Source organism: Castanea sativa, chromosome 10 (assembly GCF_040712315.1).
Source record: "Castanea sativa cultivar Marrone di Chiusa Pesio chromosome 10, ASM4071231v1".
NCBI lineage: Eukaryota > Viridiplantae > Streptophyta > Magnoliopsida > Fagales > Fagaceae > Castanea > Castanea sativa.
The window spans coordinates 26,845,091-26,860,303 of NC_134022.1; the positions used below are offsets into that span (position 1 = coordinate 26,845,091).

Here is a 15,213-nt window from a genome sequence, read left to right on the forward strand (position 1 = left end):
TTTTGAAAAAAGAAAAGCATATGAGAACTTCACAAGCCCACACCTCAAACATTATCCCCCAAAATGGAGGATGTATCTCATGGAGATAGAATGCCCACCCAAGACCATTCACTTCCTTTGATTCCAGAATAACTTTAGCAGTAGCACTTACAAAACCATCATCCAACTCCTGACCTATACCTAAGTTAGGACTAATGTCATCCTCTTATGCTAATTAATCAAAATTACAAATAATATAAATGTCACTTTTTTTTTTTTCTTTCAAGAAAAAGAGATTAATATTCAACTAGTCTATCACACAACTGACTTCCTATGATTGCATGAGAAAAAAATGTGCAGCTGAGAGAGAGAGAGAGATGAGAGACTGAACAATAGATCATTGACATGAATCATGATCAATATACACTTTTCCTGCGATTTATTCTGCTACACTTACAACTTGTTTCAGAGAATAAATTGACTGGTGGTAAAAATAAGATTTAGGGAAAAAAAATTGCTTATTGATTAAGCATGTACAGGCTGGAAGGCCTGAAGTAACCAAAAAGATGCTACAGTTAATTTTACTGCTTTGAAAGTAACATTCCTAACAAAAAAGGTAAAAAAAGATTGAAACAGAAAATTGAAGTTGGAAAAAAAAAAAAAAAAAAACCTATATATAATACAATGGGGGGTAAGGACCTGCAATGGAATTTCCATACCGGTCCCTAATCTTGCCACTATTTAAGGTGACAAAGAATAATCTAAAGAAATGCTATACACAAAGATACCTCCTCTACATGAAGTAGCTTAGAGAATTCTTCTTCCTTGATCCACCTTCTCCATATAGGTCATTCCACTGGAGGAGCTCGTTCATATTTGTAGACTCTGATGACACACTAGCACACACCTGCGTTGAAATGAATAGTATCAATGAAGTAGATGTCTTCCAGCCCCATAAGCATGGACAATTATCATTGAAAAGATGACACCAATAGAAGGTGGGGAACTATTATGCCTACTTCAGTAAACAATACATGCAACTTGAGCCCCATTAAAATAAAAGACCACATCCCTATTAATTCACTCCTATTTATTCAGGTTTACCTCAGATCCCTACATCAGCTTTCTGAAGCTAAACTCTGTTACAGCTTTGATGAAATAAAACAGTTCTATCCAGCCAGGATTTTAGGTTGGGATACCAAGTTAGGGATAAGGCTACATAGGATTTAGGGGGGCCACATAAAATAGATAAAACCATGGAATGCATCACATATATACTTGGCCAAAGACTGTTCTTGAATATAAACATTTTTTGGGGCACTTCCCAACAATAAAGGTGGTTCTACCCTGGTTATACCATAACGCATTGTATTAAGTACATGTTTTTAGCCATACTAGAAGACCAGCTTTGATATAAAACCTTACTCAAAGAAAAAAGTAAGAGAAAATTTTTAAAGGAAAAATCCTTAATGGACACCCAAAGAAACAAATCAAATACATATACATATTGATAACAAGTTTACAGGAAGTCATGATTACCTAGCTTGGCAATTTTTCTTTTTTGACTTGTTAATCGTTATTCTGCTTGAAAATTCAATATACTTTTTAAAAAGAGAAATTATGTATTCATATTATCTTGGATCAAAACTCCATCTTGCTTTTAAAATTTTGTAAGTACTTCAATTTCTTTTCATTGACAACAGCCCAACCATGTGTACTTTGAAAGTCAGAAAATTTATTTAAGATAAAACAATAACCTGATATTTCTTACCACTTCACTAATATTCTCAAGGAGTCTAAATGAAATACTGAAAGTTACCGATTCACAATATAGAAAGTATCCATCACCATACCTGCTCATGTGCATATTTGAAATCCTCCAACTTTAGAGGACGAACGTCAGCACTGCTATACAATGCAGGTAAAGGCCTATTCTCAGCCAATGCCACATTCTTCTCCTGGAATATATACAACTGAATAATGAATAGAAGCATACCATCCAAAAAAGTATACAAAAATGTAAATCAACAAAGCACCTAACAGTGAAAGATTAAACAATTCTTCTCAACCAAAAATAGAACCTCTACGAAGTCTAACTAGCTACCATAGAGGTCTAAAGAGGTGAGCGGTGAAGATGCATAGTGATTAAGAGAATTAAGATGCATTTGCTAAATGAACTCTATATGAGAACTGGACAAACAATATACGAGGACATAACGAATTGCGCTTAGATGCAATAAGACCATTATATCAGCCACAATATTTGCAATAATGAGAAATCACAAGACTTACAAGTCTAGAAAGAAAAAAGTTCTAAAAAAAAATACCTAGAACTGAGAATAGTGAGCATAATCCAATTTCACTACCTGCAGTACAAATCATACAAGTACAGATCTGGTCCAATACCATTTGATCAACCAGGACCAAAATGGCCGAGATTTAAAACAAGACAGAACATGGGGGGGGGGGGGGTTGTACCATTTGATTGACTCATTGAAGTTGTGGTTGATCCGGCCACAATGAAATAATATTTCACAACTTTGGTATCCTGTTGCCCACTCCACAGGGAAGCACAGGAATCTGGTCTTCTTAACCCACAAATAGTCTAAGGAGAGAAGTAGATCCTATTTAAGGGCTAGGCTAAGCTCAGAATAAATTTACAGTAGTTTCAGCCAGAAAAATCAAAATTGGCCAATCACCAGAATACTTTGGTATGTCAACTTGAGTTTATTATGCACTCATTAAAGATAATGGAGGGTTCATATACTTTAAGAACACACAAAAACAGAAGGTAACCTTCAAAATAAAATAACAAATGCAGGTACTAAAAGTATCTAACCTTCTTTTCCTTCTCCAAAATTTCCCTAATGGGACAGTGAGCCGCAGTCACACACAGATTCTGCAACCAAGAATGTAATCAGAGGAACCCAGAATGGGAAAAAGTTCAATTCTGTAGCAGGCAGAAAAGCAAATAACAAATAAAAAATGTGTATATATATATCAACCTTTAGGTCACTCCCAGAGTAGCCATCAGTCATATTTGCAATTGCTTCCAATCCAATATCAGATGCCAGCTCTTCTTTGGCCAATATAACTCTCAGAATTTTTTCTCTGTTTGGGGCATCTGGCAAATTGACCATCAATCTGCACAAAATGATTGTATGTAGTAGTCAACAATACTTGCTTTAACTGGAAAAAGATGGGAACCAAGTGATGACAGGCAGAATATGTTTACCTCCGGGGAAGCCTCCTAATAACAGCCTCATCAAGGTCAAAAGGCCTATTAGTAGCAGCAAGTACCAGTACACGCTCCTTATCCTTTGTACGCAGACCATCCCAATTTACCATAAACTCATTCTTCATTTTACGCATAGCCTCATGCTCTCCAGGATTTTCACGTCTTCCTAGCATGCTATCAACCTGCACAAATAATTTGCAAAAAAAATTATTTCATGAGAGAGGGAGAAGCAATCCCAAGAGGTTTATGCAGATAAAACTATGGGGGTTTAGTGAAAGGCAGAAACACAACAAAAAATGTAATAAAATTAACATAATTGTAAATGCCTTAAACAAACCTCATCAACAAAAACAACACTAGGAGCTATTTTACTAGCTAGTGAGAAAACTGCTTTGACATACTTTTCCCCTTCACCAAACCACTGCAAGCAATAGAGAGAACGTCATTAAAAATTAAAAGAAAGCTGAAAAAGTCATTAAAATTAAAAAGAATGCAGAAAAGGAGACGGAGCTGCTATTTGTGACTTATGCATACCTTTGAAGTAATGCTTGACATTGATATATTGATAAAGTTTGCACCGGCCTCAGTTGCCACTGCCTTTGCAAGCATTGTTTTCCCAGTACCAGGAGGTCCAAAGAGCAATATACCCTTGCAAGGCTGTCAAATAAGTAGCAATATTTAGATGGTATACACAAGATATAAACCAAATGAAAATGGTCTCCACCAAAAAAGAAAAGATCTAACACAGACTTTGGAAGAGATCCAAAAGGTAAAGCAAACCACCTTAGTCAGCTGTCCTTTACAAAACAGGTCAGGCCTCTGAAGTGGAAGCATCACCAGTTCCTTCAAGGTATCCTTTACATTTTCTAATGCCCCAATATCATCAAAAGAAACCCCAATATCAGTTGGTGGAATGACATCAGCAAGAAGTTTCTTCTCAAATTCATTCTCGGTGACCACATCCTGGAAACATTTGAACTTGAACTGAATATAAATTTAAAAAAATCAAATCTGTAGATTCATTCCCAGAGGAGGGAACCATGAACCTTTGACAGTACCCAAGAGGAAGACGTAAACTTTACCTTCAGTGATTTCTTCAAGCTCTTGTTCTCATTTTGAATGTTCTGCAGAATGTTCAGACCATGCATAATGCTGCAATATAAACCATCATGAATGACATCAACACAGGACATAGAGAGGTGAACCATTTCTAAATAATTTTTTATAAATTGTTAAAACAATGATAACAGTAATTGGAAAGAATTAAGACTATACCTTTCAGCAGAGATCACAAGTTTAGCATCTTTGATTGATACTTCGGTGTGATTCATAAACTGGTAACTTAGAGCCCATCCTACTATTTTCTCCACACCTATCATAATAAAAATTAAAGGAAAGATGATGGCACCAGTTAATATTTACAGTAAAGGTCAATGCATAAAAATCCAGTAGTAATTCAAGTACACAATGCATACTTTCAGTATTAAGGGATTGATCTTTAACACAGAGAGTTTCAAGGTCGGGACAATCCAAGCCAATTCTGTTCAGAACCTGAAACCATATGATATTTTGTAAAAATCCAAGAATAGCGCCACGTCAATGAGAAAAATATCATCTATAAATCCACATACAAACTAGGATATATATGTATATATATACACACGCTGCACTGAGGAAATATTTATAAAAAATTAAAAATCCTGCACTGAGGATTTTCAATGCTGATGAGGCAATAGTCTATGGTTTAACAGGAGACTATGTAAGTAAGAAAGTACATCTGACCACCAGGGGCTTACCCATACTGAATTGGTGCTTGTGTGTGTGTGTGTGTGAGAGAGAGAGAGAGATCGTCATACTATTCAACCTAAGATATTATTCATAGACAGATATCTAATTACCACTTACACCAAATTATGGGATGAATATATATGTAGTTTATGCACTACAACTGCAATAATGTCCACGATTCTACCCAGGCCTGGCAGTGCTCACCATAACAACACTAACTAAATTCTTTCTAGGCAGAATGCTACAAGCACTTGTATCACAGAAATAGAACAGAAGATAGCCAAACAACACAATCAGGTGATACTCACAGAGCGAATGCTGACAATATTTGATTGAGCTTTCAAAGTTTCAATATCACGCTCCAACTGCTGCTTCCAGTCCGAAAGTAGAGCTTCATCCTATCAGGAACAATACAAATATGAGATGACTCAGACAAAAACAGCGTTGATATTGCACTATAAATGAATTGTGGGTGCAATACCTGAGGCAGCTGTATTGTCACTTTGTTTGGGAAAAGCCGAGAAAGTTGCTTCATTGCTTTTGGGATTTCTTTGTTCCTATCATGCAGTCTACCAAAGTTATCCTGAACATGAAGCAATAGTCACATTATTTTGATCTTACAGGGAAGAGAAACCACCAACGACAATGCTTAAACAACTGCAATTGAAGAATCAGAGTAATCATAGCTCCAGATTCCCACTAACATGTAAGTTTCACAAATATATGCAAGTCTATGTATGAGTGGGCAGCTATCACTGTTTGCATGTGTGTGCACATGCGCACATGAGAGAGAGGGAGAGATTATGCATCAAACATATCACAAATAGAACTTTATTATCAAGATAGCAAATAATAAACACAAAAACAAGGTTACTATCCCATAGACTAGTAACCAGCTATACGTTGGTGACTTGGTGGCTGGAGGATTTTTGCACCAAACCCTAGCTATCGGTTTTCTCACACAAGGGAGGGGACCCCAAGCTGAATCAATAGAAATAATGGCAGAGTGATTCTGTTGGCTGTTGGGATAGATAGGTTAGTTTACATTTTCAACTAGGTCTACCATCCAAATTTTATATATATATATATATATATAAAAACTAAATCTACAAGCCTTGATCAAACTAGATCTACACAAATACCACATCACGATGCCTAGAAAACCCAAAAAAAAAAAAAAAAATTAGCATTTAGCAACAAAAAACAAAACGAATTACCAAAAGAGAAAAACTCCAGAAACAAGTTTGAGAGTAGGCACCACTACATTGACCACAGGAAGCATCCGAACAGGAGGTAGATTCGTGGGAGGGTGGCGTAAGAAGAGGGGTGATGGGGGGGGCGACTAAAGAAGAGGGGCGAAGTGGTATAAATGAATTTAGGCTGGGAGGGTTTTTAAATTCCAGAGCAATCATGCTAGCTTTAAAAGATGAACTTTGACTACCACCAAGACACCCAAAATGCAGCTGAATGATTCAACTTAAAGATGATGAAGAGGACCTTGCCAAGATTCAAGGTCCTGAATAGTCATGGTCTACAAATGCCCATGCATTACCTTAACTTAACAACACAAGCAGGGAAGGTGTATCTTTTATTTCTTATTTTCAGTAGGAGGAAATGCTCTACTTAAACAAATTTCATGGAGCCAATTGTTCAGAAACCTTGGCTCACTTCTTTTTAATGTTATACAAACCATTTATCTGAAAAGCATTTTTACATCTTAACAGAACTTCTCATTCTAAATCGTATGATTGAATTATTAATCAATGCAGTACAAAAAAGTGCAAAAACTAGGAAAAGAAATGCTAGGTATTGCATTATACATGAAAACAATTTACAACAATATAAGAATTAAGAATAGACAAATGCATTGCAAATAAATGAAAATGATAGGACAACAAACAACAATGACTGAGACTTAAAATATATCTTCTAGCTATGAGAAGTTACAAACATAGAAGTCATAAGCAAAAGACAACAACTTATACACCCAAACAATTACTTCAAAAGCGTGTTTGTGTGTGTCGGTTTAGAGGACAGGAGGGGAAATAAGGGCAGAGGTTAGCATACCGGAAAGGCAAGATCAAGTAACGCTGTCTGGTTGCTTCCAAACTTCGTAAATAAAAGACCACCAGGATGAGACTGGAAACACAAAAATTCCAACACAAAAATTCACTAAGCAACATACAGAACATAGATGATTAAATTGGTACCATAAAACTTCAAACAAGCTAACAGAAAAAAATAAATAACTACTTACCTTCTCCTTACGATTGTCCATCTGGGTATGGGAACCAATTATAACGACATTCTCCGGCAAATTTTCAAGCTTAGCCTTTAAGACCGCATATGATTCTGAGCTACCCACCATAGCCTTTTCTATGTCTTTCACAAACAATATTAATGGACTAGTTTTACTTTCTTTTGATGCAACCTACAAAAATGACACACTTTCAATATTGGTTCCCAGACAACAGCTACAATTTCTTGGAGCAGTAAAGACTGTCAAGTACCTCAAAGAGCTCATTAATAGCAAGCTTCTCTATTTCATCACCACCAAAACCATCTAAGCGGTGTAAATTATTGGCTGCAGAGTAAAGCATCAATGAGTAAAACAAGATGATAGAAGCACAACATATGAAAATCCAGAATATAAATTAAAGGAAGTGAGGACAATTGCATCAAAGGAATCACCAGAACAAAAGAAACCATGATCATCTTCACAAAGGCCACCGAGATTGTTGCCATCTGGAATTGATTTATCAAATCTAACCCCAATTTTTGAATTACCATTTTCTTCAAAAGCAAGGAGAACTCTACCTCGACAACCAGTTGTTGGTCCCCTGCTCAACACGAAAAAAGGAAGAAAAATAAATTTTGACAATTATAAAAGATACTCCCTTTTTTTTTTTCTTTTTTTCTTTTTTGTACAGAAATTCTAAAAGATAATTGAGCAAAGGGCACACTCCAGCACAGCATCCATCCAACAAAATCCTTTCAAAAGCATATGATTATAGACACAAAGCACAACCTCAATTTCCTACCTCAATACTCACATGCCAATAAATGGTATCCATTCAACGGATTGATTCCAATTAGATATACTTGATAGCAAGTGATAATAAACTTATTGCCCCAAAAGGTTAAAGCTGTCAGGAAAGGCCAAGGCCCACCACATGACCCAACCCAATGCCTCAAAATGGGCTTGTAAATTTTTTTAAAAACTTGGGTTGGGTTGATTGGCAAAATTTTCTTTTCTTTTTTTTTTTGGATAACCGATACCTGCCCACAACACGTGCCCTTTGGAATCATGGAGGCCAGAGCAAACTCGGGATGTGGGTCCCCCCCTTAAGCTTGCACATCAGGTAATTGCAACTCAGAAGCAACAGTTAGGGGATCAAACCTGTCTGGGTTTACAGCTTAGGCTCTCACCTTTGGTTGGCTAAATTTTCAACAAAATAAACCAACCCACACTAATAATAGTTTACAAAATATATTTATTTTAAATTTGTTAGTTTTATTTATTTTAGTATTTTGATAGTTTTAACAAAGTTGGAATATTCAGCCTAATTGAGTAACTTCATTAAAGCCCTTTTTTATAATGAATCTAAATAACTTCATTAAAGCACATTTTTTTTATTAGGCCTAATAAAATGGCTCCAACTCAACAAATCTGTACAAGTTGGTTATTAGAGCTATCATGGGTTGTGTTGGAAATTCCTCATGATTTAGTTTTAAAAATTGTGAATTTAATCATTTAACCATTATTCTAGCACTACGCCTCAGGTGGGCTCAACTCCCTCTTAATTAGTGAGGCCCAAACAGGGGACTTTTAATCTTTTAAAAAATATGGAAGATAGTAGAGACAGGTTTCAAACTAGAGACCACCTGCTCTAATACCGTGATAAATTCGGCAACAGTAAATTTAAGCAAGCAATCTTATCATAATGGCACAGAAACAATACCTTAGAGCACAACTTTGTAGTGGTGCCACTCCAGAAGGTACAGTAGCCACAAATTTTACTCTATCACCTGTAAATTTTTTACATATTGCAGCTTGAGATTATGAACATAGTGAATAAATAAATGATGAGTAAATCATGAATAAACATACTAATCAAGCACTTGGATAATCAATATTGTTGGTAAAAGCACACTTATGCGCAAAGCTTGGCACTTTTTGATTCTAAAGCACGGAGCATTTGCAAAAGTACAATTAAGAAGCTTTTTATTTTTAAATTATAAAAATAAAAATAAAAACACAAACATGAAATAAACCCCAGACATTTCCAAATCTCCATTGGAAACTAGGAGGTGCCGATTGAGCTACAAGGGCCTTGGCAAACTGAATGTGAAATGTAGCAGTCAAATCTTAATGTTGTTGATATACACCATTAATTTGTTACACAAAAGTCAAGTTTATGGTATGATATATATACCTAAGCCCTCCACCCCTTTACAAATTTGAGAAGATGTAACACTCCATTCGGGACCATGCCCCATAAAACACTCCTCACCAAAAGGATACTGGGCCAAGACAAACATAACCTTTTTTAGGTGACGCAGTTCATCCTTTTTTTTTATGACCAGAAACCTCACCAAGGCAAGGCCCTTTGGACCCACCCTTGAGAGTACACCACGGATACACTACCCAAAGAAATCAATGATAGCAATGTGTTGTAGAGAAAAATAATAGAACTCGATGAATGTGCTAAAGATGATCTTGTGTAAAGTGATGATTATTTGACATAGGTTAATGTTTCCAAGGTTACAGGTGTCGAAAAAGAAAGATTCAACACAAGATCAAGAATGAGGTCATTAGGGAGGGCAATAGGCTCAAAATCCAATTCACAACATACCCCTCATGAGGGGGAGAGACTACTAATTTTGATGAAGTAGATGAGGAAGAAGATAAGGGTTACAGATCTTGCAATGACAATGGTGATGATCCTATGCTTAATGAGGACGATGATTATATACTTTTAAGATTGTTGCATTGCTTTTGATAGGCATAGAAATCATTACTTGACATTCTAGTTATCACTTAATAATTATATCTTTGTCCATTAATAGTTATTTTCAAATTGATTACGTTGTTTTCTTTAAAAAAACAAATCAAATGTGCGCTTCATTTCAATCAAGCATGCACCACTTGTGCTTTGCACCAAGTCTTCAGGAGGACTTGGCGCTTAAGTGCACCCCACACTTTTACCAAGACCGATAATCAACCATCCATGTAATAATTACAGAAACTAGGGAAGCAATAGCATACCTGCTTTGAGTGTAGCGCTTTTTGATGATGCAGTTGATGCCTCCTGCTTTGGCATAGCCTGAGAGCTTAATGTGGATCCACCTGTAATATCAGCCTCAACACTAGAAGCCGGTTTCTTATGCTGTAAGCCAGCAGCCTGTGCAGCTCGTTTAACAAAAGCCGATGCTCGTTCTGGCCTTGAAGCTGAAGCTTCCTTCACAGAATCAGAATCTTTGGGTGTTGGTCCCTAAAATTATTTTCAAGCGCACAAGACAAATGTAAGATGCCAGCTAAATTGCAGGCTCCGCAGTTACTTAGAGCTTGAGTTGATAAAATAAGGAAGCAGCTGTTATTTGAAGAAGTTTGTAAAAGGAAAGTAATAAAATTCCTAGAAAACAATGTAGATAAATTTTTTTACTTTGAAAATGTAAATGATACAGACATCAAAAAAGCTTACACCGGGCAACAGAAGAGAATCAACAATTAGCAGTCTAGCACCAAAGTGTTTGGCAAGTGCCTTTGCCAAAGTTTCCTGATATATCTCCGAACCTAAAAAAAATCCATTGGAATATGATGTCTCGTTAGGGATTAAGGGGAAAATGAAAAACACACAAAAATACATAGCTCGTCAACATAGAAATGCAGAACCACCTGCAGGACCAGATAATAATATACGCGGGGACACAGTAGGTAGGTCCGAGGCATACTTTGCGAATTTGTTACACTTCAAATGAACATATGTTGAAGCAATCAAAACATCCTTTGTTGTATCACTGCAACAATGCAGAACGTACAAATAGCATAAATTTCCAGTAGCCAGCAGAATATGTAACATGTACAGCCATATAGACAATATATCTAGCTACAACAAGAAAATAAAGGAGAAAGAGTTATTAAAAAAATAAAAGGTATTTTTGAGTAGTTCCCTAAATATGGAAAGCCAACACATGGTCAAAAGAATTCATTTGCAACAGAATATGTAACAAGTACAGCCATACAGACAGTATATGCCTAGATCCAAAAGGCAAATACAGAAAACAGAGACCCTTTTTTTCTTTGTATTTCGTACACATGCAACTCATGGTATAAAGAAAGCATATGCAGTCAAATTTTTGTACCTTAAGTAATATGGGAAATTTTCAAAAGAGACTTCAACGTTGTCGGGATTGAGAATTCCTTGTTGTAAATTATCCTTATATGCTTGCCTTCTAGTTGATACTGAAATTGGAGGATCGAAATCTTTGAGTTCTCTAATATCCCTGTGCCCATCAAGCATTTTAGTGATACTGCCACTTAAATCAAAGTCTGAAGATGAACTGGCAAGCATTCGCAAGAGTGGCCTTAATTCATAATTTGACGCAGGGACCTTTCCAATGTCTGCATCTATACAAGGATCCAATCCAAGGCTACCAAGATTGGGGTGGTCATTGGCAGCATCAGGAGAAGGAACAACGGTTTTCTCTCTTGAAGAAACACCAGCAAGATCATTGTCGGCACTATCCTTCATGTCAATGTCTGGAGTATGATCGTCTGACCCTCCACAGCCTGACGGTAGAATGGACATTTCAGTATTCTGATCCACATCCTCACTAGTTTTACCAGGTGCCTGGAGTATGGTCAAGTCTTTTGGCATATTAGACAAAGATGCTAATATTGATGCTCCAGCAACAGCTGAAGGGTCCCCAGATCTTGCCTCAATATGTATCCCCTTTATTGGAGCACTCTGAGCTTCTAATATGCTCACAGAAGGTATGCCAGGAGCAGTTAAATTATCATTGGTGAGTTGCTGAAAGATCTGATTTCATGTTAAGGAATATATTTATAGAACATCCAGAAGGGAAGTAAAAATATTACAATCACAGTAAAAAGTATAAAACAGCTGCAACAAAAAGACATGAGGATTTGTTTTCCTTTTCAATGATGAGGTATTTAAAAATAAAAGGCCACCGGCCACCCTTCAAAATACTGAATTGGCTATACTGAAGAAATAAAGAGGAAAAAAGGATACATAAGCATGTTTTCCAGAAGAAGTGAAGACCACCTCATCGCCTCCGCTTAGAATTACACTAGTATTTTTTCTATAGTACTTCCCGTTTACTTGGACAGCACCTTTACCCCCTGTGATTTCCAGTAATGTAACAGATGAACCTTCACGCTATCCAGAATTAAAATGAACACCAAAAGAAAAATGTCAGTACAATCACAAGCCTCCTGAGAATGAATAATAAGCAATGTCATAGCACCATGTTATTTACATATTGAAAATGCCTCTTTTTTAGTCGCAAAAGGATACTGCAGAGAGCTATACCTCTATGTGCCTCAATTTACACAATGTATTGCTAATGGATGGATCTTTAAGCCATAAATTGCATTGACGGCCTTGACCAACAGAGAAAGTAGTACCATACATTGACAGGTGAGGATTCTGGAAAAACATAAGGAACAAACAACAGATTAGCAGACCAAGGTAAGGACTCTAACTCTGTTCCTAGAAGAGGCAGATGAACAGAATCCATGTTTCATCAACAATCCCTATTATAGTCAGCCAAGACCCTAGTCCTACGTTGGATCGGGGGAGAGGAGAGGGGAATGGTTAGTAGGAATATACTAATTTTAGTAGATTTAAGGGGGGAAATCAACAAAAGATAAGAAGTGATTCAAGATGAAAATATTAAAAAGAAACTTATCACAAACCTTCTTAGAAAAACATATAAAACAAAAACCAATAGTAAGGAATCACAATTGATAATAATAATTGATTTAAAAACAAACAACCCCAAGTGCGGAGACAAGTTTCTTTTTTTATTGGCATGTTAAGTTCTCACTACAAAACACCTAAAGCCTCTTATGACAAGCTTCAGGCAACTTTCCCACGTATTCTTCAGGCTGAAACATGACTCAAAATCAAGTCTCAAGCAAACACAGGAATCCTCAACCTGCATCAGACAAACACTCTAATTACGAGAAAAGAGTAAAGGAAGTTGTTTTTCCAAGACACTTCCCATTACTCGCTCTTCTAAGCTAATGACATTGCATCCACACCACCCTCAAGAATATACCAAGCCAACCCACCCCTTCCCCCCTATCTCTTCCATCCATCAAAATCTAATAACTAGAAGTATATAAATCTATCAAAAAACAAGAAGTAGTAATAAACTATTAAATGCCAAAAGAAGAAAAAAACAACTCAGATCTAACATCGCATAAGAACAAACACACTTACACAGAATTCTAATCTTCTGTTCATCTAATACTTAACAAGCCCCAAAATACACTCCCCTGATAAGGAACATAAATAAATCAAATTCCAAATGGAGGTACTTGATTAATGCTCTCTTTTCCCTCCATCAATCCAATAAACTTGCACTGACAAATCAACCTTAAGTACCCAAAAAGCAACTCATGGATAGTAACGAGCAGACCTAACCGATTTAACACATGCAAGCCCGATAAGGGGGTCAATGCTCACGAAGCTCCCAATAAAAGAATTAACAAGCCACAGATAAGCAACTCAACCAAACCACAACTCTTTGCTCAACTGCCTAGAAAACCAATGACAATACAAACAAACCAAATTGTTTATCATAATTAGCAATGCTTGAGTGACAAACAAGCACAAAAACATACAAAGGCAACTCTTTTTCTCTTCCAAACAACTAAACATAGCAACAATCTAATCACAACACCAAGATTTCAGAACCGAATTAAACATAAAACCCACCTGAGAACACTGGGAAAGAAGCTTTCCCCAAGCCACTTTCTGGCTTGATTTTGTCAGCTTGGTAAGGCGCTTCTTTGCCCGAAGAGCCTCCACCCCAGCCGCCTTCGATTTCTCTGTATCCACAGCAGCTCCACCTGAAATAGAAAAAAAGGCACATCAAACCCAAAACCCCAAAAACAAAAAATCAAAAAAATCAAAATTCAACAAAAACCCAGATTCCAAAACCACATGCAAAAGCCAAAAGCTTGAAAATTTATTCACCTAAAGACAGCGGAGACACCAAGACCTCACCATCCCCGCCGAAATCCGCACATTTATCTGAATCGCATGCGTCAACGGGCTTAGGAGAACCAGTGCTCAACGGATCAGGGGATTGCAGTTCCAAGTCTTGAGGTCCAGACCCGGATTCCTTACCCGGACCCGAGTTCTCAACCGGTGGAGAGCTCAGAACATCGTTGGTAGAAGAAGACGCCTCAGAAGCCTACAAATTTTCAAAAAGAAAAAATATTTCCCCACCAAAAATTTAATTCAAAAAATTAAAAACCGTAAAAATCTCAAACCCAGATGCAAATCTTGACCAAAAAACGCATGCACGTAACAAAATCCAAACTTGCACAAAACCCAGATTAGAAATCTTTCATCAGACCCACGTGCACAAAATCAAAATTTTTTACAAAAAAAAATCAAGAAAGATTGTACCTTGGATCGTTTTGGGTTAGGTGGAGGAGGAGACGAGAGGCCACGTTTGGAAGCAGAGGAGCTACGCCTTGTTTCAACCATGGTGTTTGTTGGGTTGTAGGTGGCGTTCCTGGTCTCTGATCCAAACAGGGTCTTAAGCCGGAGAGAATCACAGGGAGAGAGAGAGAGAGAGAGAGAGAGAAGATGTAAATGATTGCGGAGATCAGTTAAAGAGAGAGAGAGAGAGAGAGAGAGGGGTTTCTGTGAAAGTTTGTTCGGTTTTAATAAATTTTTCTCTCTTTTTTATCTTTTTTATTATTTTTATTATTTCTAGCTTCTACTATTGATGAGAAGAGAAAGGAGGAGGTTATGAAGCGGTGGGAAGTAGGAAAAGGATTGTTCGAGTGAAAAAATAATAATAATAATTAAAAAAAATTTGAGGATTTTTTTAAATATATGTGGGGCTGTGAGAGAAAAGCAAATAAGAGAAACAGAGACTGTTGTGTGTGTATGTATAATGTATGTGATTATTATTATTATTAGAGGTTTTTTTTTTTTTTT

The 15,213-nt window shown here is 36.7% G+C and overlaps 1 protein-coding gene across 1 annotated transcript; it reads right to left on the reverse strand.

Annotated features, from left to right (window-relative positions):
• Positions 1 to 478: 478 nt before the first annotated feature.
• On the reverse strand, positions 479 to 14,933 carry LOC142613047 (uncharacterized). Its single transcript, XM_075785232.1, has 27 exons — positions 14,674 to 14,933; positions 14,236 to 14,455; positions 13,975 to 14,108; positions 12,562 to 12,678; positions 12,262 to 12,408; positions 11,372 to 12,048; positions 10,905 to 11,026; positions 10,711 to 10,802; positions 10,275 to 10,500; positions 8,968 to 9,034; positions 7,697 to 7,845; positions 7,516 to 7,589; positions 7,263 to 7,436; positions 7,073 to 7,144; positions 5,487 to 5,588; positions 5,314 to 5,403; positions 4,693 to 4,768; positions 4,493 to 4,589; positions 4,300 to 4,369; positions 4,001 to 4,180; positions 3,752 to 3,874; positions 3,555 to 3,638; positions 3,215 to 3,399; positions 2,985 to 3,123; positions 2,819 to 2,878; positions 1,833 to 1,937; positions 479 to 886 (listed from the first exon to the last, which is right to left on the reverse strand). Exons 1-27 carry the CDS (start codon positions 14,752 to 14,754, stop codon positions 773 to 775), a joined length of 3,777 nt encoding a protein of 1,258 aa, XP_075641347.1. The 5' UTR covers positions 14,755 to 14,933; the 3' UTR covers positions 479 to 772.
• Between the last annotated feature and the right edge of the window lie 280 nt (positions 14,934 to 15,213).

Bases quoted from the DNA above. Each gene is read 5' to 3' on its own strand.
- LOC142613047 (XM_075785232.1), bottom strand. From the start codon at position 14,754: ATGGTTGAAACAAGGCGTAGCTCCTCTGCTTCCAAACGTGGCCTCTCG. The intron at 14,456-14,673 runs GTACAATCTTTC...GAAAATTTGTAG, and splicing joins CTAACCCAAAACGATCCAAG to GCTTCTGAGGCGTCTTCTTC. The intron at 5,589-7,072 runs GTATGCTAACCT...CTTCATGTTCAG, and splicing joins TACTTGATCTTGCCTTTCCG to GATAACTTTGGTAGACTGCA.